This window comes from Pristiophorus japonicus, chromosome 14 (genome assembly GCF_044704955.1).
Source record: "Pristiophorus japonicus isolate sPriJap1 chromosome 14, sPriJap1.hap1, whole genome shotgun sequence".
NCBI classification, from domain to species: Eukaryota; Metazoa; Chordata; class Chondrichthyes; family Pristiophoridae; genus Pristiophorus; species Pristiophorus japonicus.
The window spans coordinates 131,131,040-131,157,966 of NC_091990.1; the positions used below are offsets into that span (position 1 = coordinate 131,131,040).

The 26,927-nt window shown below is 44.8% G+C and overlaps 1 protein-coding gene across 2 annotated transcripts in view; it reads right to left on the minus strand.

Annotated features, from left to right (window-relative positions):
• Positions 1-437: 437 nt before the first annotated feature.
• LOC139279494 (uncharacterized protein C11orf24 homolog) overlaps positions 438-26,927 on the minus strand; it is an 88,472-nt gene continuing 61,982 nt past the window's right edge. For both annotated transcript variants that reach the window (XM_070898620.1, XM_070898619.1), the window contains 3 exons: positions 13,112-13,369; positions 10,654-10,776; positions 438-2,384 (listed from right to left, as the gene is read on the minus strand). In XM_070898620.1, the coding sequence (XP_070754721.1) occupies positions 1,033-2,384; positions 10,654-10,776; positions 13,112-13,331 (1,695 nt within the window). In that variant the 5' untranslated portion in view covers positions 13,332-13,369 and the 3' untranslated portion in view covers positions 438-1,032. The remainder of the gene's footprint in view (positions 2,385-10,653; positions 10,777-13,111; positions 13,370-26,927) is intronic.

Genomic DNA, 26,927 nt, shown 5'->3' on the forward strand with positions numbered 1-26,927 from the left:
AGAATGGGTGCTATCGAGCCCAATTTTGGCCCTATTTCATCTTGGTTTCAGAATGCATCCATTTTTCTGAACGTCACTGTAATATAGTCTCCTTCTTCATACGTTACACATATTCTATATCTTGAGAGTTAGTGCGAGTGAAGGGAAGAGGAGTAAACATCCATCATTTGACAAGCTAACTGATGGGTTTTGCTGTGGTGTAACCAAGTTGATGTTAAGACTGCCACACTTATAATGAAAGACATACTAAAGTAGTACGAGTGAAACTGTGTGAGCTTTGTACTTTTATCTACATCACATTCGGTCTTCCATTAGGTAATGTAGCTTAGAAAAACAGAGCATTTGCAGCAACAAGATTCAACAGTATTTCTGTAATTATTACACAGAAACCATTTTAATAGTTTTATGATGAAGTAATGCACAAGAATCTCACAAAATTATACACAAGCAACTCCCCAAAAAAGATTTAAATTTTCGGAAGCTAGGATAAAAAAAATTACATTTTAAGGCAAGAAAACTGCATAGTGGTACATTACAATTGTATTTTATGGCTTTGTGTTTATTAGCACAGTTTTTTTCAACTGTATAGTTGGGAAGGTTATTTTAGGTTACTGCATTGTTCTCATTCAAAACTTACTTTATTGCAAAATTCCCTTTTTAATCAAAAATAGACCAAGGACATTTTTTAAACAAGACAGTGACTTAAGCAGTAGCTTTTTTTGTTGCAATCTAGCCAGAACCAAGAAGGACAGTCCCCAAAAATATTTAAATCGAGGTTAACAAACAGGAGTAGTCAATCTTAGGATAGCCCCAATTGTAATACTGAGAAATTCACAATGGATACTCAGGCAACCGATCCTCTGAAAACCCCTCAGAAGTTCCAGAATGAGACAGTATTGTTTGACTTATGGCACAAGTTGCTGCTGGTCCACACCATACCTTCTACAAATGTGCTTAGTTTGATGAGAGGAACACTCCCATTACTATAATGGAGAAGTGTTACTTTTCCTCTATTTTCCGCTTTCCTTTTTCTTACATATCTGAGTCTGCATACATTCCATTTATTAGATAGTCCACTTGGACATAATCTTTCCTTTTATAGCTTTCAAATGCTTTGTGAGCAAACAATATAATACTCACCAAGAAAAACAACAGCCCAAATATTAGTACGGCTATTAGTGAACTGGTATCAGCTAAATATTTGATTAGAGCTCCAGCAGGCACCAAAGGAAAGACATAATTCTTCCCATCACTGAAGGCATCTGTAGTTCTGGGTTTTGTTTCTGGTGCTGTTGATGTTCCTCCAGCCATTGTGGATGTGGGCATGACTTCAGGAGTTGAACTGCTCACATTGGTTCCATTTCCTTGGTTCTGCAACGTTGTTGTTTCCTGGACTAGCTGTGGGGTCACAGTCAACATAGGGGTTTGGCTGGTCAATTTTGGGGTCGGAATTGTTGAAGCAATAACTTCAGGGAAAGTTGTAGATTCAATTGAATTACTATTGTATTTTGTGGATGATTCATTTGGCATTGTGGTTTGATGAACAGTTGTTGGAGCTGATGTGGTTTGATTGACAGTTGTTGGAGTTGGTGTGGTTTGATTGACAGTTGTTGGAGCTGATGTGGTTTGATTGACAGTTGTTGGAGTTGGTGTGGTTTGATGAACAGTTGTTGGAGTTGGTGTGGTTTGATTGACAGTTGTTGGAGTTGGTGTGGTTTGATTGACAGTTGTTGGAGTTGGTGTGGTTTGATTGACAGTTGTTGGAGTTGGTGTGGTTTGATTGACAGTTGTTGGAGTTGGTGTGGTTTGATGGGCAGTTGTTGGAGCTGGTGCGGTTTGATTGACAGTTATTGGAGTTGGTGTGATTTGATGGGCAATTATTGGAGTTGGCGTAGTTTGTTGAACAGTTGGCATTTCTCCTAAACTAGTAGTAGGGAGTTGTTTGGTATATTCAGTTGATGATGTAAGTATCAATGTCGTTGGTTCAGTATCATTTATTGTTGAATTATTTGTAGTGGGGGCTGTTGATGTCATTGTAGTTATAGCTGATTTGGCAGCAGAAGTACTGGAAGTTGCCAGTGTGATTTTAGTGGTGACTGGTGGTGCCATTGCAGGTTTGGTTATGGGTGTGCTTGTGACTGCCCGTAACACTGTCGTTGTGGCTGCGGTTGTATTGTTGATAGCTGTTAACACTTTGGTCATGGTTGTATTGTTAGTTTCTGGTGACACTGCAGTTGCATTCGTGATTGGTGGTGATGCTGAAGGCGCAACACGATCTACTCTTGATGCAGTTGGAAGACTTAAAAGAGATCTGGAAATCCTTTTATTCGTTATTTTATTCCGTCGTAAATGGCTTACAAAAATCTCGATTGGTAAACTTTGTCCTAGAAAACAAAAAAAAAAATAACTTGGTGAAAAAATTTTAGTGATGCCATTCCTCTTAATGCACACATTAACACATTTTCAAATAGTTACTCAGGCTGTTCACAATAAGACACACAATGGCCGGAATTTTCTGGGGTCCGTGCGGGTGCGATTGGAGCCGGGTTGGGTGGGAAATTTGAAATATCTTGCAGCAGGTCGGGAACCCGTCATCCCGCCCCACGCGCTGTTCCCTTGGGCGCATTTGCCGGCACGGCAGCAACCCAAACGGTAGAGTGGGCCGAGTGAATTTAGATTCTTATTCGGTACTTGTCACACATTTAAACCTCTTTTTAACCCTTCCTTTCAAATTTCCCTGGATGAGCACGGGAATCATACAGTTCAGGAACCACGTCTGTGAACCTGAGGCAGGAGTTAGTGGCCATTGATCCAGCCCATTGTGCACAGCATAAAAAATACAATAAAAACTCCCACCTGACAGCTGGTCACTTTCCTAAGGCAGATGATGTTGCTGAGTTAATTGTCAGCACAGATTTAGCTTTCTAGAGGTTGCAAGTCTTTTCAGCAAAGTCGGGATCCATTGTCACCTCATTGGTACAAGCTATCGCACTATTAACAGGTTGCTTCTGTCATCTCGACTTGACCGGCCATCTATTACATCAGCATAGGTGCCGTTTATACTACCTCACTTTGGTCCTCAGAATCGGACCACGATGAGCCCCAACACCAGCAGCACTGACAACACAACCAATCTTCCCTTCAACCACCTGATGCTGCACAGGACAGAGGGCATCAACGAAGGGCTGCATTGCACCGGAGGCGATACCCCAAACAAGGGTATGCAGGCCAAGGATGAGCTTCCTCAACATGAGCAGCAGTGTGCAAGGTTCAGGTTATCACGCCAGATTGTCACAGACATTTGCAGATTGCTGCAGCAAGACCTGCAGCCCAGAGTAGCGGGTGGACATGCCTTACCAGTGGCTGTCAAAGTCACCAGCGCCCTCAACTTCTTCGCCTCAGGCTCCTTCCAGGGATCTGCAGCAGACATGTGCGGAACCCACAGATGCATCACACAGGTCACCGATGCTCTGTTTGAAAAGTCAGCCAATTATATCAACTTTGCCACCGATTAAGCCATTTTTACTGAGCAGGCACTCGGCTTTGCCATTCTGGCTGGCATCCCATGGGTGCAGGGTATCATCGACTACACACATGTGGCCATCGGAGCACCTCATCATCACCCAGGAGTCTGTGTCAACAGCAAGGACTTCCATTCCCTCAATGTGCAACTCGTCTGCAACCATAGGAAGATCATGCATGTGTGCGCCAAATTCGCTGACAGCTGCTAGGACTCTTTCATCCTGCGCCAGTCCACCCTCCCTCAACCAGACTTCACAGCTGGCTCTGGTTGGCTGCTTGGCGACAAGAGCTATCCGCTGAAGATGTGGCTCATTACACCATTGATGAGCCCAAGTACTAAGGCCGTGGAGAGATATAATGAAAGCCACATTTCCATCAGATGTGTCACTGGGCAGACAATAAGCATGCTGAAAATGCGCTTCAGATGCCTCGACAGATCTGGAGGAGCCCTTCAGTATGCACCAGCCAGGGTCTCCAGAATCGTCGTGGTCTGCTGCTCCCTGCACAACATAGCGCAGCAGCGAGGATTAGTGCTGCATGAGGAGCAAGGCTCTGAGCACACAGCCTCTTCAGAGGAGGAGGAGGAGGAGGAGGAGGATCAGGAGGAACCTGCGGTACAGATCCCACCAGCAACCGAGCACATTGCTGCCCGGGAGGCCAGCGATGGCCTCATCACAGCCAGATTTACTTAACTTCAGGCATTACACCCATATGGCTGCCACATGCTGTGCCAGGTTCCCACCATCCCACAGCAACACCACAAAGCATCCCTACAATGACCAGGCAATTCCCTTCACACTGACCACCATTGCTGGAGGTAACGTTATGTCTCACCATTCACTCTAAATCACTAAGGCACTTCCAAAGTTGCACACAAATTTAGTCATGCCCGGAAAATGGTGAAAATATTTTTATCTGTGACATCATAGTAACAGAAACTTTACACAAATGTTTATGAAAACATCCAAGTAGTTATCCTTGTGTTTCATTTTTCTCTTACGCGTGCTTCCAGGAGGTGCTAACCCTGTGGCTTCAGCAGAGGTAGAGGCAGCCTGCTCACTTCCCTAAATGTGAGTGGTGCAGTGGCTGCTCCATGCTGGTAGCCATCCTATCTATGGTAGAGCCTACAGTCGACATCGCATGCGACACAGTGGTGCTCATGTTGGAGATGGTTTCCTCCATTTTCTGCACATTTGCAGACATCGCTGTCATAAAGCCTCCTGCACCTCATGCTGCACCTCCAGGATCGCCCTCTTTCTGGATGGCCCCGAGGCTCAGCATCCACTTAGACACTCTTGGCGGACGTCCTCTTGGTTTTGGAGCCTGTGATGGCCAAAGTCTGCTCCTTCTGCAACGGTGCAAGGGCAGATTCGGCCATTGCGATCCGAGGAACCATCTGGGTCTCTGAGGGGGAGGCAATGGGGGAGAAGTGTGAGCGCTTTGAGAGGAGCCCACACTACCATGTACCCTCTCATCGTCATCCCTCTCCTGGGCACCTGCACTTCCATGCTCACAAGGAGCTGGAGAGCACCTTGCTGCACAGCACCTTGCTGCACAGCAGTTGACATCCTTCCTAGACAGGTCAATGAGCGTCTGCCATCTATTCTCCATAGAGGCCATGTGCTCATGTGAGTGCCGCATTAGCTGTTCCATGCAGGTGACCATCAGTTGCTATCGCCTGCGACACAGTGGTGCTCATGTTGGAGATGGTTTCCTCCATTCACTGCACATTTGCAGACATCGCAGTCATAAAGCCTGTCAAAGCCTCCTGCACTTCATGCTGCACCTCCAGGATCACCCTCTTTCTGGATGGCCCGAGGCTCATCGTCTGCATGCAGCTGAGCAGAACTTGGAGTGCCCTGTGCCCTCAGGTGAGGACTCTCCACTGGGGTCATTGGCTCCACCATCTACTTTTGCTCACTTGTGAGTTGTGAGACACCAGGTGACAACACTACTCTATCTTTTGTGGCACCAACCGAGGTGTGTGTATCTGCACTGGTGCTGGGTGCACTTATGTCTGGTGACTGTGCGCCCTCAGAGGCTGGAGGCTCCTCTGAGGAGTCATCTCCCTCTTGCTCCTGGACAGTGGGGGGGGCGGGGGGTGGGGGGAGGCTCTTGATGGACCTGTGGGAGAGTAAAGAGGTGAGTTAGATATGTCATATCAAGAATGCATCATTATGCACATTATGAACATTCACTGGCTGCTGACCCCATGAGTGACTGCTGTATGGTTGCATGAGATGCAATTCTGTCACCAGGTTGTCGAGATGTCCCCCTCTCTCCGACTCCCACCTCCAGCTGCTCTGCGACTCATGACACTTCGAAGGCAGCCTCTTCTGCTGCTGTTAAGGTGGCCAATAATGGAAGGCCACCTCCGATTCTCTCCCTCTCATTGTGGGCTCTCTTTTTCTGCAAGGAGAGAAAGAAGACAAGGTTGAGTGAGAGTGATGGAATGAGTGTATGGAATGGATGGGTTACATCGTTAAAGGGGGACTATGATGGAGTGGGAGGGCAATGCCAAGTGGCCTCGTTATATGTTGTTAATTGGTATGATTGCATTAGGATGAGGGCGAGTGTGGGGGCTGGTTAACATAGAAAATAGGTGCAGGAGAAGGCCATTTGGCCCTTCGAGCCTGCACCACCATTCAATAAGATCATGGCTGATCATTCCCTCAGTACCCCTTTCCTGCTTTCTCTCCATACCCCTTGATCCCTTTAGTCGTAAGGGCCATATCTAACTTCCTCTTGAATATATCCAATGAACTGGCATCAACAACTCTGCGGCAGGGAATTTCACAGGTTAACAACTCTGAGTGAAGAAGTTTCTCCTCATCTCAGTCCTGAATGGCCTACCCCTTATCCTAAGACTGTATCGCCTGGTTCTGGACTTCCCCAACATTGGGAACATGCTTCCCGCATCTAACCTGTCCAGTCCCGTCAGAATCTTATACATTTCTAAGAGATCCCCTCTCATCCTTCTAAACTCCAGTGTATAAAGGCCCAGTCTCTCCTCATTTGTCAGTCCAGCCATCCCTGGAATCAGTCTGGTGAACCTTCGTTGCAATCCCTCAATAGCAAGAACGTCCTTCCTCAGATTAGGAGACCAGAACTGAACACAATATTCCAGGTGAGGCCTTACCAAGGCCCTGTACAACTGCAGTAAGACCTCCCTGCTCCTATACTCAAATCTCCTAGCTATGCCATTTGCCTTCTTCGCTGCCTGCTGTACCTGCGTGCCAACTTTCAATGACTGATGAACCATGACACCCAGGTCTCGTTGCACCTCCCCTTTTCCTAATCTGCTGCCATTCAGATAATATTCTGCCTTCGTGTTTTTGCCACCAAAGTGGATAACCTCACATTTATCCACATTATACTGCATCTGCCATGCATTTGCCCACTCACCTAACCTGTTCAAATCACCCTGCAGCCTTTTAGCGTCCTCCTCACAGCTCACACCGCCACCCAGTTTAGTGTCATCTGCAAACTTGGAGATATTACATTCAATTCCTTCATCCAAATCATTAATGTATATTGTAAAGAGCTGGGGTCCCAGCACTGAGCCCTGCGGCACTCCACTAGTCACTGCCGCCCATTCCGAAAAGGACCCATTTATCCCGACTCTCTGCTTCCTGTCTGCCAACCAATTCTCAGTACATTACAGTACCAGTACATTATCCCCAATACCATGTGCTTTGATTTTGCACACCAATCTCTTATTTGGGACCTTGTCAAAGGCCTTTTGAAAGTCCAAATACATCACATGCACTGGTTCTCCCTTGTTCACTCGACTAGTTACAGCCTCAAAAAATTCCAGAAGATTCGTCAAGCATGATTTCCCTTTCATAAATCCATGCTGACTTGGACCGATCCTGTCACTGCTTTCCAAATGCGATGCTATTTCATCCTTAATAATTGATTCCAACATTTTCCCCACTACTGATGTCAGGCTAACCGGTCTATAATTACCCGTTTTCTCTTTCCCTCCTTTTTAAAAAAGTGGTGTTACATTAGCTACCCTCCAGTCCATAGGAACTGATCCAGAGTTGATAGACTGTTGGAAAATGATCACCAATGCATCCACTATTTCTAGGGCCACTTCCTTAAGTACTCTGGGATGCAGACTATCAGACCCCGGGGATTTATCGGCCTTCAATTCCATCAATTTCCTCAACACAATTTCCCGCCTGATAAGGATATCCTTCAGTTCCTCCTCATTAGACCCACTGTCCCCTCGTAGATTCGGAAGGTTATTTGTGTTTTCCTTCGTGAAGACAGAGCCAAAGTATTTGTTCAATTGGTCTGCCATTTCTTTGTTCCCCATTATAAATTCACCTGAGACCGACTGCAAGGGACCTACGTTTGTCTTCACTAATCTTTTTCTCTTCACATATCTATAGAAGTCAGTTTTTATGTTCCCAGCAAGCTTCCTCTCGTATTCTATTTTCCTCCTCCTAGTTAAACCCTTTGTCCTCCTCTGCTGAATTCTAAATTTCTTCCAGTCCTCAGGTTTGCTGCTTTTTCTGGCGAATTTATATGCCTCTTCCTTGGATCTAACACTATCTTTAATTTCCCTTGTTAGCCACGGTTGAGCCACCTTCCTTGTTTTATTTTTACTCCAGACAGGGATGTACAATAGTTGTAATTCATCCATGTGATCTATAAATGTTTGCCATTGCCTATCCACCATCAACCCTTTAAGTATCATTTGCCAGTCTATTCTAGCCAATTCACGCCTCATACCGTCAAAGTTAGCTTTCAGGACCCTAGTTTCTGAATTAACTGTGTCACTCTCCTTCTTAATAAAGAATTCTACCATATTATGGTCACTCTTCCCCAAGGGACCTCGCGCAACAAGATTGCTAATTAGTCCCTTCTCATTACACATCACCCAGTCTAGGATGGCCAGCTCTCTAGTTGGTTCCTCGGCATATTGGTCAAGAAAACCATCCCTAATACACTCCAGGAAATCCTCCTCCATCGCATTGGTACCAGTTTGGTTAGCCCAATCTGTAAATTAAAGTCGCCCATGATAACTGCTGTACCTTTATTGCACACATCTCTTATTTCTTGTTTGATGCTGTCCCCAACCTCACTACTACTATTTGGTGGCCTGTGCACAACTCCCACTAGCGTTTTCTGCCCTTTGGTATTCTGCAGCTCCACCCATACCGATTCCACATCATCCAAGCCAATGCCCTTCCTTACTGTTGCATTAATTTTTTCTTTAACCAGCAACGCCACCCCGTCTCCTTTTCCTTTCTGTCTATCCTTCCTAATTGTTGAATACCCCTGGATGTTGAGTTCCCAGCCTTGGTCACCCTGGAACCATGTCTCCGTGATGCCAATGACATCATGCCCGTGAACTGCTATCTGCGCAGTTAATTCGTCCACCTTATTCCGAATACTCCTCGCATTGAGGCACAGAGCTTTCAGGCTTTTCTTTTTAACACACTTTGCCCCTTTAGAATTTTGCTGTAATGTGGCCCTTTTTGCTTTTTGCCTGGGGTTTCTCTGCCCTCCACTTTTACTATTCTCCTTTCTATCTTTTGCCTCTGTCTCCCTTTTATTTCCCTCTGTCTCCATGTATAGGTTCCCATCCCCCTGCCATATTAGTTTAACTCCTCCCCAACAGCACTAGCAAACACTCCCCCTAGGACATTGGTTCCGGTCCTGCCCAGGTGCAGACTGTCCGGTTTTTACTGGTCCCACCTCCCCCAGAACCGGTTCCAATGCCCATGGAATTTGAATCCCTCCCTTCTGCATCACTCCTCAAGCCACGTATTCATTTGAGCTATCCTGTGATTCCTACTCTGACTAGCACGTGGCACTGGTAGCAATCCTGAGATTATACTTTTGAGGTCCTACTTTTTAAATTTACCCTCCTAGCTCCCTAAATTCGTCTCGTAGGACCTCATCCTGGTTTTTTTAAACCTATATCGTTGGTACCTTTCTGCACCACGACAACTGGCTGTTAGCCAGATGGGGATGTGAGAATGTAGGTAGAGAGGTAGAGAGGGTGGGTGGGCGTGCAAGATGTGTTGGTGTGAGTAAGGATGTGCAGGAGTAGGGTTGGAAAGGCAGAGTGTTGGGGATGTGATGAGAGGCACAGCAGGTTGAAGTTGAGTGTGGCTTTGCACTCACCTTTCCTGGTCTCATGAGAGGATTGAAACATTTCCGGCACTGTACCCAGGTCCTCCTGACCACATATCCCTGCTGTTGACCTCCTCTGCTATTTGGAGCCAGGCTTCTTTTGATCTGCTGGGGTTATCTCCTCCGCCCATCGGAAGGGGAAGAGAACCTCCCTGCGTATTCTCACTTCCTCCACAAGCATATGGAGGGAGTCATCGGAGGACCTGGATTCATCCCTCTGTCTTTGTGCAGTCAAGTTTGCCACACAGTACAACACTCCAATGGTGCAGTGCAGTGCAGTGCCTGCACTAGATGAGCCTCCAAATGCAATGTGGCCATGGCTCCTTTAAATATCTTGGCTGAAAATGCGTCATCGATGACGCCGTCAGACCTGCACCATTTAATAGGGCCAGGTAACGCGCAGGGCTGCCTTAATAGACGTCATTAACGGAAAGTTGATCTCAGGAGCAGAATGGAATGAGGAACGGGGTCGTTACCCACCCAGGTACAGAACATTCCGGCCAATGTGTCTGCTTGGATGTTCAAGATCCTTCTACCCAACCCACATAAACAGGAAGTCAAAGCACCATAATTCTCAACACTGTGCACCATTTAAAAGATCAAGTGGAAGCCAACCATTCCACACAAGAGTGAGCGACTCTGATTATCTTCTGCTGACTAGCATTAGCAGAGGACTCCTTGCCCTCTCAGTCAGCGAATTATATCATGCCCACACAGGCCAGATCAGAAAAGTATAAAAATATAAATTAATTTTAGAAAAGGAACAAAAAGGAATGCTAATTACTCTGGTGGCATCATCTACCATATCAACTGTATACAGTCAAAAGGAGATACTGAAAAATTAATAAATTTGTCTAAAGATTTTCTGGGCTTCAAAATCAAAAACATCTTATAGTTAGTGAGGAATAGTCAATAGTCATTAACAAGTGCCAATTTTATACAGTAAGTCCTGAAAAAGTAAATAGATTCTGCTCATACCTATTGGCAAAGTTTTAACATCTTCCACAGTTGCTCCTTTACAGATAGGGATATCAGGACAGTGTAAATAAAAACAAAAATTGTGTTTTTCTTCAATCACCACCCAGTTACACTCCAAGCCATCTGTAACAAAAGTTAAAAGAAAAATCTATGCATCATCTACAGTGCTTTAAACCTATTGACACAGTCACACACAGATATCTGTAATATATTAAAAGTTGTGCACGTACACATACTTCTTTTAGGTGACACACTTACTTTTGGTAACACTTGTGTCACAGTTTCCTGTCAGGATTAAAACTTAATGTATTAATTTTACTTAACCTCGAGTCCTCCAAGCTTGATCTTCAAGAGAGGTGGCACTATTCTTTACTTACCTCCCAGCTACATCTCCAGGGGGACCTGTATTGGAGCAGCTAAAATCAAGTTTGTGACCTAATACTTATCCCTGAAGCCTCTCCTTGCAGCCACTGCCCCTCCCACGATCAGAATCCCCTACCTAATACCCTCCCTTGCCACTACCACCTTCCTCCTGCAATCAGGCTCTCTACCATGACCAGATCGGAGCCCCAATCTTGAATCTAGCTTGGGGTCTGGTTGTGATGGGTAGCAGATGACCAATTGTGGTGATGGGGGTGAAGCAGCAGCAGTGGTGGTGAATGGGCGAGATGGATTACTTAAAAAAAACATACTCAGCAGCATCAATTTAAAATAATTGAGGTTTCTCCAAGTCATTGCTGCAGAAATACTTTTAGGTAATACCATCTCCCCACCAGTGACTGAATCTATCCCTGCCACTAGTGACCTCCCCACCCTGACCAAAACCCGGTCTTGAGCACCTTTACCATGCCCAGTTCCCATTCATCAAGTTGCTGCTTGTTGCTTCCACCTCCTCTGCCTCAAACCCTCCTCAACTGTCAACCTGTTCCAGAGAAAACCCCTTCATCAGCAGCTCTCTCTCAACATTCCCACACCGAGAAATATTGTGATCGTCCTTCCCAGTGATCCCTCATCCCAGGATTCCCACTCGCAAACCCTCGGACAGCCTCTCAACATATTAATACACTGGGCCCATAAACATTGCTACACGCAATTCCTGCCAACTACCTCCTTGCAGCCTCTTCCTTTTGTATTCTGGGCTTGAACATAAAATGAACTGCATCGTTAAGCCTACATTTAATAATAATCACAGCTGTTGGTTTACAGTTTCCATGTGAATATGCACATAATCAGAATGAGAGTCTAAAGATATTACTATCACTCCTATTATATTCTGTAATAAGACTCCAATTTCACCTATTCAATCACCATAAATGACACTTATTACATATTGCACCCGATGTAACATATAACAGGATATACTGCACAATATATAAAATAGCACAGCACATACCGTCCCTTATATAACATAAAACATATCCTCCAACTCACTGAGCAATCCTGCAGGGGATCTGCTGGTAAACATTTTATTTATCAATCAAGCAATTAGAAAAAAATAAAAGTAATATATTCTCTGCCAGTTGGGAGGGAAATTGTGATCTTGTGACAAGCATTGGGAAATGTATGGAGACTGCATAAATGAATTACCCTCTGCATGCGAAAGGATCTGATCAAGGGCAATTATTCTAGATTGCAATTTAATATTTACTTCTGTTCAAACATTCTGTTTCATCAAACAATATATGCTGATACTTAGTTAAGTGTAATTTAAGAAAGGAGTTTCAAGGAGATGAATGTATAATGTCTATGGTGAAAATATCACTAAAAATTGGATTAAAATAAAGTGCACTGGTATATCTTTGGGATTATAAAAGATTAAAATAATCACAAAGCTGCTTTATTATGATGTCATATATATGTATTTTCAGAAGCTCTTCAATTAGATGCCTCACAGGAGGCTTATTACAAAGAATTAGGCATATGGTGCAAGAGGCAAAACGTAGCAGCATAAGTAGTTGGTTAAGAGACAGGAAAGGAAGAGTGATGGTTAATGTAAGATCCTTAGATTTGTGATGTATCTCGGAGTCAGTTTTTATTCCGGATTTGGACTTGAACTATCAATATCAAATTTTGCTGGTAACACAAATGTAGAGGGCTTGGCAAATGGCAAGCAGGATTGCAAAAGACTTCAGGAGGTCATACACAGGTTAGCGATAGTGGGTGGAACATCCTCTGACACGATTCTCTTGCTTCCACTCTCGGCTACATGCTCCCTGATAATTTTTTCCTCTTTATAACTGGCCATATGCAAAAACACAGCTGGTTAAAAACTCACGTGGTGGGGGCAGTTGGGGCAAGAAGAGAATATATCCTTTCATTACACGGCACCAGTATCAGAACATGCTGCTCACATTCAGCATAGTCCCATTCCCTGGCAGACTCCTGCTGAAGTGGACTTCTTCTCCGGCATTTATTCTATTTGTTTGACACTGTATGTGTGTATACGGACATACTTTACCTTGGTCTGATACATGGTCACAAGTTAGGTTACATTCTTCTATACCACTGACATGAAGGGTCTTCAGCACTTTGATTCCATTATTTTGTAAATTATACATTGAGCTCTCCGTCAAAGAGGAAATTGATATGTAAAGAAACAGACCAAGAGGAGTCCACATTTTTGAGGAAAATACAAACAAAATCCCTTTTCGGCCAGAATTTCTGCACAAAGGAGTCATAGGTAGACCGATCCAGTTCTGTTTGCCCTTTGCTGAATCTGAAAGAGAAATAAAAATTGTAACTAAAAATATTGCTGCAGGTTATTAAAAAAAATTTATCAGGAGGCCTGACAATTCTTATGTGAATCTCAGTCTGTGGACTGAATGTCAAACCTCAGGATTGATGAATATTTGATTGCAGCTATTCCCAATGGGGAATATTTTCTAGTTCTCAGCTGGGCTGCTTACAAATGAGGTGCCTCACAGTCTTTGTCTCAGAGGGAAAGACAAAGAACCAATTTTACCCAGAAAATCACACCCGTTATCAAATGATAAGGAATGACATGGACAACTACCAAGGAAAGACCTGTGCCCCTTATTGCATTGCTCCGTATGCTGGGATTCCCGTGTGCCATGGCACTGCACCTGCTTTAAAACTACTTACCTGGAAGTATGCTGTCTACTTTTGCTGTTAAAAGAAGTATAACATGCAGCTACTGAGACAGCAATTAAAATTTTAGGAATTGAATATCCGCAGGGATTCTCCCAATCCACTGTAATTTCAGCAGAAAATCTGCGAAAACCCTTTAATCTTTAGTCAGCATGGGCAGTAGTGCTCCTTTCCACTGTGCAAACTTTTACATTCATTTCAGGTTAAGTTTAAAAAATGTCCAGTAGGTCCTCTGAATCCTCTCGAGCACATTTGAAACCCCGTTTGATACTCCAGACAGTCTCACAAGCTTCTCTCCACTTGGATCTCAATTCTGGATTTATAATAGAACTTTAGTGTTGTTATTGTGCATAGGAAACTGCTCGACAGTAATGCTCAAGTTGTAGTGTAAATGCCCTCTGAATGCAATTAGATCTGAAAAATGGAAGTGAATTTATTTAATACATGTCATCATCATCATAGGCAGTCCCTCGGAATCGAGGAAGACTTGCTTCCACTCCTGAAGTGAGTTCTTTGGTGGCTGAACAGTCCAATACGAGAGCCACAGATTCTGTCACAGGTGTGAGATAGTCGTTGAGGGAAGGGATGGGTGGGATTGGTTTGCTGCACACTCTTTCCGTTGACTGCGCTTGATTTCTGCATGCTCTCGGCGTTGAGACTCGTTGAGAATACATATAAACTTCCTATGGAGTGACTGGCCTCTTAGTTGAAGCCACCATTTTTACAATATTTAAACAAGATAAATAAAAAGCAAAAAAACTGCAACCACTGGAAAAACTGAAACAAAAAGTTGGTGGAAATACACAGCAGGTCAGTCAGTATTTGTGGAGCAAAAGACAGCTGGATGGTCGAATATCTAGGCCACGGGGGCGAATGGGGACTATCATAGCTTCATTAGCAAACAGGCCTCTGTCCGAAAATGTTCGAGGTAGTAACATGACCAGAATATGCACAGTATAGTTCTGTCAGAAATGCTTGCACATTAAAAACAGTCTTAGCTGCATTGGTTGTGGTTGCATAAGATGCTTCAACCTCGACAATTTTAAACATGTTCAGCTAGGGTATAACTGAGACTGGAAATAGCTGCAATACAAAATAAGAGAATAACATCGATAGTCAGTAGATTTCACAGGAGATATATCAGGGGCAGGGTTACTTAAAACAGGGCTTCTGGTGATATGGGGATAGGGCGGGAAAGCGGAGTTCAGGTAGAAGATCAGCCATGATCGTATTTAATAGGCTCAAGGGGCCATATGGCCTATTCCTGCTCCTATTTCTTACGTTTTTATATTCTTTATATTTGTAAAGGCACTAAGCTATATTCACACTAAATTAGATTTCCATTGCTGCTACATCCTTACCAGTAGGCATTTTGACTGAATTTTAATTTTCTTGTCCCAAAATGCTGAGGATGAGGAGTGTTTGTGACACTAAACCAATCACCCAGTATCTAGAACTTTTCTGGAAGTTAAAAAGATCTTGCGATTGAGCTCTCTATGGACCATGCTGGTCTATTTGGCTGCTTTATGCAATAACTGGGCTGTGTTTCTGTAAGACACATACTTGGCCAAAGATGACTCAAAAGTTTTAAAATCTAAATTAAACTGGCTTGAATTTGGCTTCTCTGGAATAAATTTTCACAAATTTAAATTCAATTTCTTTGCACATTAAATTGAAGAAATGTCATCAACATGTGGTGGTAGAGTAAAACCCCTTTGTGCAATGGATTGTGCCATGGTGTACACCAATAATCTCACACCAGTTTCCAATCTTGGCAATGTTGTTGAACAGGGACATGGAGTTTAATGCTTCCTTACAAAGAATGAAGTAAACAAAATTAAGTCAACAGGTGAGTCACCCCAAGCCTTTTGGCACACCTTCTAGCAGCTGGTTAAAGGACAGAATATGCAGGAACCTGCCTATTCTAGCAGGCAAATAGTATGTAGCAGAAGGAAAGGGGATGAGAAAACAAGAACAAAGTTCAATGCTGTAATAGAGTTTATGATCAGATTTGTCTGGAGTTTTACACTGTTTTGTGCACAAAGTAATAGCTTTGACTTTGCTTTTTTAAAAAAGAAATGAAAAATACAGTTATGGCATAAATCCAATCAACATACTTTAGTTCAGTGCTGCAGGGTTCATTTTAAACACTCAACTGTGTATGACTCAAGAGTGCCCCCAGCAGGAAAGGAGCAGTTCCCATCACAATCTTTACTAAAGTCAGCTTCCTGTTTCTGTGCTGCATCAAATAACCTCAACATTTCTCTCCTTTAAGCATTTGTCCTCACAGGAAAATAATTCTCACCAATACTTGTTTGCCCGGTTTTCTCCCTCTTCAAAGTGGAGAATGTTCTTCCAAAGCAAGATGATGCAAAAATCTGGGTAGGGAATGAGTGATGTGTCACGCTGCTTGACCGACATCCAGGACTGGATGACCAGATATTTCCTTTAATTAAATATCGGGAAGACCGAAGCCATTGTCTTCTGTCCCCTCCACAAACTCTGCTCCCTAACCACCGACTCCATCGTTCTCCCTGACCAGTGTCCGAGGCTGAACCAGACCATTCACAACCATTGCGTCCCATTTGACCCTGAGCTCAGTTTGCGACCAGATATTCTCTCGATCACCAAGATTGCTGACTTCCACCTTCGTAACAACGGCCCATGCCTCAGCTCCTCTGCTGCTGTAACATTCATTCATGCCGTTGCTACTTCTAGACTCGACTATTCCAATGCTCTTCTGGCTGGCCACCCATCTTCCACCCTCCATAAACCTGAGCTAATACAAAAGTATCCTAACTCGCAATAAGTCCCAATCATCCATCACCTCTGTGTTCGTTGACCTCAACTCTGAAATTCCCTCTCTAAATCTCTCCGGCCCTCTCTCCTCCTTTAAGATGCTCCTTAAAACCTTCCTCTTTGACCAAGTTTTTGTTTACCTATCCATGGTAAATTTGCTGGAGTTCTTTGAGGAGGTAAGGAACAGGGTGGCTAAAGGGGAACCAGTAGATGTTGTGCATTTGGATTTCCAGAAGGCATTCAATAAGGTGCCACATAAAAAGGTTATCGCGCAAGATAAAAACTCATAGGTTGGGGGTTATATATTATCATGGATAGAGGATTGGCTAACTAATAGAAAACAGAGTCGGGATAAATGGGTAATTTTCAGGTTGGCAAACTGTTTCTAGTGAAGTGGCACAGGGATCAGTGCTGGGGCCTCAACTGTTTACAATCTATATTAATGACTTGGATGAAGGGACCTAGTGTAATGTAGCCAAATTTGCTGATTATACAAAGATAGGTGGGAAAGCAAGTTGTGAGGAGGACGCAAATAATCTGCAAAAGGATATAGATAGACGGAGTGAGTGGGCAAAAATTTGGCAGATTTGGAGTATAATGTGGAAAAATGTGAGGTTATCCATTTTGGTAGGAAAAATAAAAAAGCTAATTATTATTTAAATAGGGAGAGATTACAAAATCCTGCGGTACAGAGGGATCTGTGGGTCCTTGTACATGAAACACAAACCTGGCATGCAGATACAGCAAGTAATTAGGAAGGCAAATATTGGCCTTTATTGCAAGGGAGATGGAGTATAAAAGTAGAAAAGTCTTGCTACAGCTGTCCAGGACATTGGTGAGACTACACCTGGAGTATTGTGTACAGTCTTGGGGCTAGACTTGCCATTATTTTTGCATGATTACCACCCACTTAACGTACAGAGACGATTCACTAGGCTGATTCTGGAGATGAGCGGGTTACCTTATGATGATAGATTGAGTAGACTGGGTCTTTACTCGTTGGAGTTCAGAAGGATGAGGGGTGATCTTATAGAAACATTTAAAATAATGAAAGGGATAGACAAGATAGAGGCAGAGAGTTTGTTTCCACTGGTCGGGGAGACTAGAACTAGGGGGCACAGCCTCAAAATACGGGGGAGCCAATTTAAAACCGAGTTGAGAAGGGAATTTCTTCTCCCAGAGGGTTGTGAATCTGTGGAATTTTCTGCCCAAGGAAGCAGTTGAGGCTAGCTCATTGAATGTATTCAAATCACAGATAGATAGGTTTTTAACCAATAAGGGAATTAAGGGTTATGGGGAGCGGCCGGGTAAGTAGAGCCGAGTCCACGGCCAGATCAGCCATGATCTTGTTGAATGGCGGAGCAGGCTCGAGGGGCTAGATGGCCTACTCCTGTTCCTAATTCTTATGTTCTTATTCCACTCCCTGAATGTGCAACTCGTTGTCGACCAGCAGCAAATAATTATGGCATTGAATGCCAAATTTCCGGGCAGCATCCATGATGCTCACATCCTGCGTGACAGCACTCTGGCTGGCATGTTTATCAGTCAGCCACAAGGTCAATGATGGATGCTTGGTGACAAAGGATATGGCCTCGCCACATGGCTGATGATCCCCCCCCTGCGTAACACCAATACAGAAGCAGAGAAGCGATACAATGTGAGCCACAGAGCCACTCGCAATATTGTCGAGAAAACCAGTGGAGTGCTTAAGCAGCGCTTTAGATGCCTGGACCACTCAGGAGACGAGCTCCAATACCACCCTGAGCAGATAGCTCAATTCGTGGTGATGTGCTCCATGCTGCACAACTTAGCTATCAGGAGGGGACAAGAATTTCCAGAAGGGACTAACGGTCCACCTCAGGAGAGGAAGAGGAGGACAAGGAGGTGGACGCTGACCTTGGGCCAATCAGGCTGATGCTGAAACCAAGCCCCCCCACCCCCCAACTCCAGACCGTGGGAAAGGGCCCGTGGTGGCTACATAGCTGCAAGACTCTAACGTCAGCAGCTCACAAATGAATGCTTTGCTTGAAAGAACATTGTTGGTATTTACAAAGCTGCAACACTGCTGTGTGTGCAGCTCATACATCAATGGTGTGCATCACCTTGGTGACAGTTAAAGTTTAAGTTGATTCAAGTTACGTTTAATTATACCCTTTCATGTTAAGGAATCAGTGTGTAACGGTGCAGCTATTTGAGACATTGCGCAACAAGGTTATGTTAAATAAAAAACATTTAATCCGACCATTTTTCTGAAATCATAAGTGTAACTGTAAAAAACACCCCACACCACAACAAATTTATCACATTTAAATCAATCAAATGGTCAACATTTCCAGCAGCACAGAACACACATGCAAACCAAGGTAGCCCCCCTCCCCACTTCCCCCAAACCTCCCAACAAAATTGCCAGAACAACATGGAAATATTACCAAGCAATGACCTGCGGCCATGCACCTCACTTTCTTAACCTGCCTTGAACCATCTTCTCCCCACGTCTACCCCTTCCCCTTCCCCTTCCCCCCCCCGACTCCACGTCGCATGGCCGAGGAGCTCCTCAGGCGCTGCTTCATTGGGGGGGGGGGGGGGGATGACGGCAGATCCGGTGGTTGGACGGATACAGGAGAGTACGGTCCCGAGGTGGGAACATCCTCCGGGCCATAAGCAAGATCTTCCTCCTGGCTCTCGTGTCGTTGGCAAAGTGGTTGCGGCACCTTGGGGTGCAATGTCGTGCTCAGGGACCACTGGGAGGCCTCTGCCACCAGTGTTTCTGGCTATCACCTCCAGGGCCTCCACCATCCGCAGCACATACTCCGTCATGGTGGGGGACATGCTGGCCAGCTGGTGGGATATGCCCCCCATTGTCTGTAGGATCTGCTGACCTATGTCAACACTCCTCCTGGATAACTGTACCATGTCCCCGCTCAGATCTGCCGCTCGTGGAGCAGACCTGCCGCGTCTAACGAACCTCCGCTTGGTTGGCGCCATCCTGGAGACACCTCAGGTGCCCTGTGGCGAGGTGCTTGGGCCTGGTACCTCCACGGTGGAGGAGGGAATGGCCGCAGGAGCACTAGATGGCCTTGGGGTGGAATGCGTTATGGAGCCTGGTGATGCAGGCTCCTCAAAAGTCCACACTGTCATCCGTGGAGAACGGACCCAGCAGATTCATGGGTGAGAATCGGTGCTCCTCAGCACCAGATGTCCGATCGTCCGGCCCCACGCCCCCAGCTTCTGGCCTCGGTGATCTTGCCTGGGGCCACACTGCAGGCTGAGCTGCAAAACACAAATTAGGTTATTAGAGGAGAAGGGGGTGCTAGGGTCACAAGGTGATTCCACCGCTACACACAGCATATGCATGACAAAAGCACCACCGCTATCAAAATCATCACAGGCATCACATTACATGATCATGACCAAATTCTGCACTGCAATGATTCTCATGAGGCCATCATTATTGAGAGAACACTTTTATCACTCATCGATCATATTATTGGTCGGATGTGAGTGGATGTGGCATCTATTGACTTTAAATCAGGCAATGGTGTAAACTTTACTCACCTGGCATCATATCAGATTCTGCAGCTGCATGCATGGCCGACCGGGGGTGGCTCCCTACTAGTGCCAGCACCCGCCCTCGATGTCTGCAGCTCGCTGATGACTGGTGGCTCACCACCCGTTCGCCTCTGCTCGGCCCTATTCTTGGGAAGCTTCTTCTGTATAAGATAACAACAGCACGACATGGCATGAGATCATTGCGTGATATCATTGCTAGGTACTGTCACAGAGACTGATACAACACATAATCATGATTACATCTGTCGGTTATTATGAAAATTATCATTCTTTACCTAAAGACGTACACCGTGAATGCAGGCTTTGAGTACAACATTCGCGGTATAATTGTAAGACGTCACATCTGATTTTAATCACTCATTACACTTACAAATCAAATTATATAAATATATAAGTACATGTAAATAAATGTAATACTTACTCTGGTGGATCTGACAAGGTCGTTCCAGCACTTCCAACACTGGTTGCCCTCATGCACGTCGTTGGTCGCCGACGAGACTGCCTCGGCTATGTCGGCCCATATGGGGGTAGGCCTTTGGGGTGAGCTTGCTCACCCAGAGTCAATTGACCCCAGCGTGACTCGACCTCCTGCATGAGGGAGGCATTTGCCTCGTCCGAGAACCTCCTCGCTCTTTTTCATGTCCCCAATTGTTCCTCTCCCAGCTCACTGCTTTTGCCAGCGTCAGTCTCCACAGCGTGCTATGTCGCCTCCTCCATCCCTTCCATTGTAACAACCAAATTTCCGCAAATATCTCGGTGGGAACAACTTAATTTTTGCTCTGAATTCTTTCTGCTGGTCGAAAATCTCTCTGCTACCTCCGAAAACAGGTAAACAAGCACACACCATACTCACGCACGCTTTCAGTTCCTCTCTGCTCCCTTTCTCTCGGTCACCTCTTCTGTGCATGTAATGATGACCCCTGACCTCCGGAAACACGGGAAACGAGCGTTGCCATGCCGTTGCTATGGACGGCGACACTTTATGGCAGGTGGTCAAAAAAATTTAACGCTCATGCCTATTTCAGATCGCTCGCAGTAACACCCATTTTAAAAAATGGAAAGTTAAGGTTTTGAAAATGGGCGATAATCCGGTGATCTCAAAAGCCATATTTACCGTCCGCAATGGAAATAACGCCCATTTTAGGCGATCTGCACAAAAGTGGAAAGTCGAGCCCTTGGTCTCCTTATTTAAGGATGGATATCATCATCATCATAGGCAGTCCCTCGGAGTTGAGGATGACTTGCTTCCACACTAAAAATGAGTTCTCAGGTGACTGAAGAGTCTAATGCGGGACCTATAGTCTCGGTCACAGGTGGGCAGACAGTGGTTGAAGGAACAGGTGGGTGAGGGGCCTGGGTTGTGTGCGCTCCTTCCGCTGTCTATGCTTGGCTTCAGCTTGCTCTCAGCGTTTTTTCAAGGAGGCTTTGTGGGTGCCATTGAGGCATTTCCTCTACCTACCTGGGGCTCGCTTGCCATGTCGGAGTTCCGAGTTGAGCGCTTGTTTTGGGAGTCTTGTGTCAGGCATGCGGACGATGTGACATGTCCAGCGGAGCTGATCGAGCGTGGTCAATGCTTCGATGCTGGGGATATTGGCGAGATCACGGATTTTGGTGCGCCTATCCTGCCAGTGGATTTGCAGGATCTTGAGGAAGCAGCATTGGTGGTACTTCTCCAGTGTTTTAAAGTGCCTGCTGTACATAGTCCATGTCTCTGTGCCATAATAGGAGGACAGGTATCACCACTGCTCTGTAGATCATGAGCTTGGTGCCAGGTTTAATGTCCTGTTCTTCAAACACTCTCTTCCTCAGGGGATAGTAAATCTGTGGAATTCTCTGCCCTTTCGAGCTGTGGAGTGTGGGTCATTGAATAAATTTGTCGGAGATATACAGATTTTTTTTTAGCAATAAGGAAATAAAGGGTTATGGATGGCAGGCAGGGAAGTGGAGCTGAGTCCATGATCAGATCGGCCAGGATCTTTATTAAATGGAGGAGCAGGCTCGAGGGGCCAAATGGCCTACACCTGCTCCTATTTCTTGTGTTCTTATGCTCCTCAGGTGAAAGAAGGCTGCACTGGCACACTGAAGGCGGTGTTGGACCTCGTCGTCGATGTCTGCCCTTGTTGACAGTAGGCTCCTGAGGCATGGAAAATGGTTCAAGGCCTCATCATGGATTTTGATAATTGGGAGGCAGTGCTGTGTGGTGGGGGCAGATTGTTAGAGAACCTTTGACTTACGGATGTTTAGTGTAAGGCCCATGTTCTCGTACGCCTTGGTGAAGGTGTTGACGATGGCTTGGAGTTTGGCCTCCAAGAGTGCGCAGACACAAGCGTCGACTGAGAACTGTAATCATGGAGGATGGGATGATCTTGGATCTGGCCTGGAGACGGCGGAAGTTGAACAGATTTCGGTTTGTCCTGGAATTTAGCTCCACTCCAACGGGGAGCTTGGTGAGGGCGAGATGGAGCATTGCAGCAAGGAAGATCGAGAAGAGCGTTGATGCGATGACACCGCCTTGCTTGACCCCAGTCGGAACGTAGAATGGGTCTGTGATGGATGCATTGGTCAGGATCACGGCTTGCATGTCATCGTGGAGCAGGCAGAGGATGGTGACAAACTTTTGAGGGCAGCCGAATCTGAATGAGGACACTCCATGATCCCTCACGGTTGACAGTGTCGAAAGCTTTTGTGAGGTCAAAGACGGCCACGTACAAGGGTTGGTGCTGTTCCCTGCGTTCCTCTTGTATCTGCTGCACGGTGAAGATCATGTCCGTTGTGCCCCTTAGTGGGCGAAATCGGCATTGCGACTCAGGGAGGAGCTTTTCAGCCAAAGGGAGAAGGTGATTGAGGAGGATTCTTGATGACTTTCCTGGTGGTTGACAGCAGGGAGATTCCTCTGTAGTTACTGCAATGGAACTTGTCACCTTTCTTGAAGATGGTCACGATAACCGCGTCTCTCAGATCTCCTGGCATGATCTCTTCTTTCCAGATAAGAGAAATGAGATCATGGATCCACGCCAGTCCTTCTTCTCCGCCATGTTTTAGTGCTTCGGCGGGGATTCCATCTTCTTCTGATAACTTGTTGTTCTTCATTTGTCGGATGGCCTTTTCAACCTCCTTATTTAAGGACAAATATACTTGCATTGGAGGCAGTTTAGAGAAGGTTCACGAGATTGATTCCTGAGATGAAGGGGTTGTTTTATGAAGAAAGGTTGAGTAGGTTGGGCCTATACTCATTGGAGTTTAGAAGAATGAGAGGTGCGCTTATTGAAACGTATGAGATTCTGAGGGGGCTTGATATGGTAGATGCAGAGAGGATGTGGGGGAATCTAGAACTAGGGGGCGTAGTTTCAAAATAAAGGGCCGCCCATTTAAAATGGAAATGGGGAGGAATTTCTTCTCTCAAAGGATCGTAAATCTTTGGAATTCTCTGTCCCAGAGAGCTGTGGAGGCTGGGTCATTGATTATATTTATGGTGGAGATAGACAGATTTTTGAATGACATGGGTGTCAAGGGTTATGGGGAGCGGGCAGGGAAGTGGAGTTGAGGCCAAGATCAGATCAGCCATAATCTTATTGAATGGCGGAGCAGGCTCGAGGGGCCAAATGGGCTAAACCTGCTCCTATTTCTTGTGCTCTATGTTCTTATGTGGCTCAATCTTTAATAATGCTCCTTGGGACGTTTTACCACATTAAAGGCGCTACATAAATGCAAGTTGTTGTTGCTGAAAGGAAAATGCTGAACAAAAGCTGTTCGAACAGGTTTCACCATGCGGTTATGATAACTTGTCATCAGCATTGTCGATCACTGCTGTTAAACTGGAAAGCAGCTCACCAGCAGCTGCTAGAGATGGCACAGAACATGTTGAGGAGTCTGGTGTAGTCAAGATGTCATTAGCAGCTTAACGTAGGTAACATGCTGCTGTCAATTCATGCCATAATTACGTGAGGTGATTAAAAATTATTAGATTCCAGTTAGAATATCAGAAAAAAATTCTTCATCACTTCACCTCCCGCACATCCTCATCACAGCTGGTGGCTCTTTGTGCACAGCTTCAGCTGGTAAACTGCAAGTCGAGGATATACTCTTTACCAGAACGGTCACCATGCCATGAAATAAGAGCCAATGTCACCCAAATTAGCACTGCCTCCCTGCAAGGGAAAAACAGCCATGTCCTTGAAGCAGTCTATCCAGGCAAGCTGGTAAAGGACTGACGCAACCAGTTCAGAGATGCAGTCCACAGGGTATGAGTTTTAATTATCCTCAAAACTCAAGATCACTACTTTATAGATCAAGCATTTAGAAAATGCATTTAACCAATTTATTGAGACTTCCGGGCTCACAAACAGTACTTCAAACTGGAAATGTTAATCAGCAGACATTATCTAATTGCTCTGGAGGAAATATATTTGGTCTGGATACAGAATTGTAGTGGTTATGTTACTGAACTAGTAATCCAGAGAGCGTGAATTCAAATCCCACTATGGCAGTTTCAGAATTTGAATTCAGTTTTAAAAATCTGGAAATAAAAAAGTTGGTTTCAGTAAAAGTGACCATGAAGGTGCCAGATTGTTGTTCAGTCATTTTTTTTAGGGAAGGAAACCTACCTGGTCTGGCCCATATGTGACTCCAGTCCCACTCTTAACTGCCCTCTAAAGTGGGATTGCAAGCCTCTCAGCCACATCAAGCTGCTACTCAGTGGTTCAGGAAGGCAATGCGCGGGCAACTAGGGATGAGTAATATACACTGGCATTGTCAGTGATGCCCACATTCAAATAATTAATTAAAAAATATATTATGATAGGAAGACAAGCAGCAACTATTTCTTGGTTAGTTAAACTCCAAAGTTGTTGGATACTTAAGTGTGTACAACAGGACTGTATACAGATGCATCAAGAAAGAACATAATCTTTGAAAAAGTGAAAACAAAAGAACGAATGAATGAAAGGAAAGAGAGAAAAATAGACAATTGGTACAGAACCAAGAGGAAATCAAAACCCAAAGAAAACGCAGCTAAAGTTCAGATTTTATCAGCCCATAACTGTTCAGATTTTATCAGCCCATATCTAATCTTGGCACCAAATTTATTTGCATAAATTGACAGCACCCCTCTCAGTTTTTTCCGCCTATATTGATTTACTGACAAGTCTATGCTGCATATTTGCACTCACACAACAAACATCCTGGTCGTCATGACAATAAGTATAGAAGAGTGTAAAGAATAATTACCACACCTTTTGTGATGTGAATATAGTTCCTAGTCTAAACCCTGGGGAACAAGAGGATCAGCATTGTAACTTGACTCGATCCAGAAAACTATACTGTAAAGAGGATCACAGTGAGAATAAATTGGGTTTGTATTGTGTTATTAAAAGACCTAGTTCATCCTGCATATTGATTTTAGTATAAAAATCCAATCATCACATTAAAACAGGATCTATTGATAGTATTTGGATCTAAATAATTCTGTGGCCTGGCTGAACCGCACAATGAATCACAGAGAATCCATTAATTACTTTAAAAAAAAAAATTTCTGTACTGTATAAAAGTTAAAAGAATCAATGAAAAATATGAAACTTCAAACAATCCCGTTTTTCTTGCTTGGATTGCAACACATAAACACATCATTCTCTGATCATCATAGGCAGTCCCTCGAGTCGAGGATGACTTGTTTCCAAGCCAAAAAGTTCACAGGTGTTTCAATGAAGGGCCTAAAATTCCAGGTCCCGAACTCAATCTTGAAGGGTGGAAGATGCTTGTGCGTGATTTTTTTTAACGTGTGGTGGTTGTTGCACACCAGCCACCACATGGGCTCGACAGAGCTAGGTCTTGGTCCAATGGCAAGGGTTATCCAAGACGACTGGAGACCTGCTCTGCTGCATGGACTTAGTGCACAAACATATCGCAGTGTGGACTGACCAGTGCTGCCCCTGGGCCCCAAACTCGCGCCTCTCCTGGGCCCCCAAACTCACACCTCTCCTGGGCCCCCAAACTCACACCTCTCCTGGGCCCCCAAACTCACACCTCTCCTGGGCCCCCAAACTTGCGCCTCTCCTGGGCTCTGATGCACCTCAGCTCGCATCTCTATTGAAAAATACAGACATGGAACAGGTCAACTATCAGGTCTCTGGAGTGAGAAATGGTTAAGGTACTTTCCAGTCATTAAATCGCCAAGGAAATTAAAGCTACACTGTAGAAAAGAGCTCACGTTCAAATAATCAATTTAAAAATTACACAAACATCAAACAAAGAAGCCCCTTCCACTGAAAGTTTTGATAATCTATTACTACAATTCCTTTAAAAAAAGCTGTGTGGTTTGCACAGTAACAGGGCGCTTTGGAGCAACAAGTGGGAGGATACATATTCATTCTCAGAATCTTGCTTGGTGTCTGATCTGAGGTAGGCCGCAGGGCCACTACAGCATTCTCCTTCAGCTGATGAGACAAAAACAGGAGTTCAGCCTGGGGAGTACCTAATGTCCTCCAGCTGCCAGCTAAATAAGGATGTAGGTGTAGGGATGGAGCAAGGTACCCACTTATTCTCTTTGCAGCAAACTTCCAGGTAAATTTAAGAAAAAGAAGAATTGAGTAACTTACCTTGAAATTTTTTTTTTTAATGGCTAATTTAAGCCATGCCCGGGTAAGGGGGTGCTAAAACTCACCTCAGTGCCTCCCTGGTTTGGGAGCGCGATGGGGGAGGGAGAAGAGAAAAAAGAAAATCAGTCACATACCTGCTGCAAATGTGCTTGTGTGGACATCAGCTGTCACAGGATTAGTCTCAGTCGTATTGCCTGGCCCATG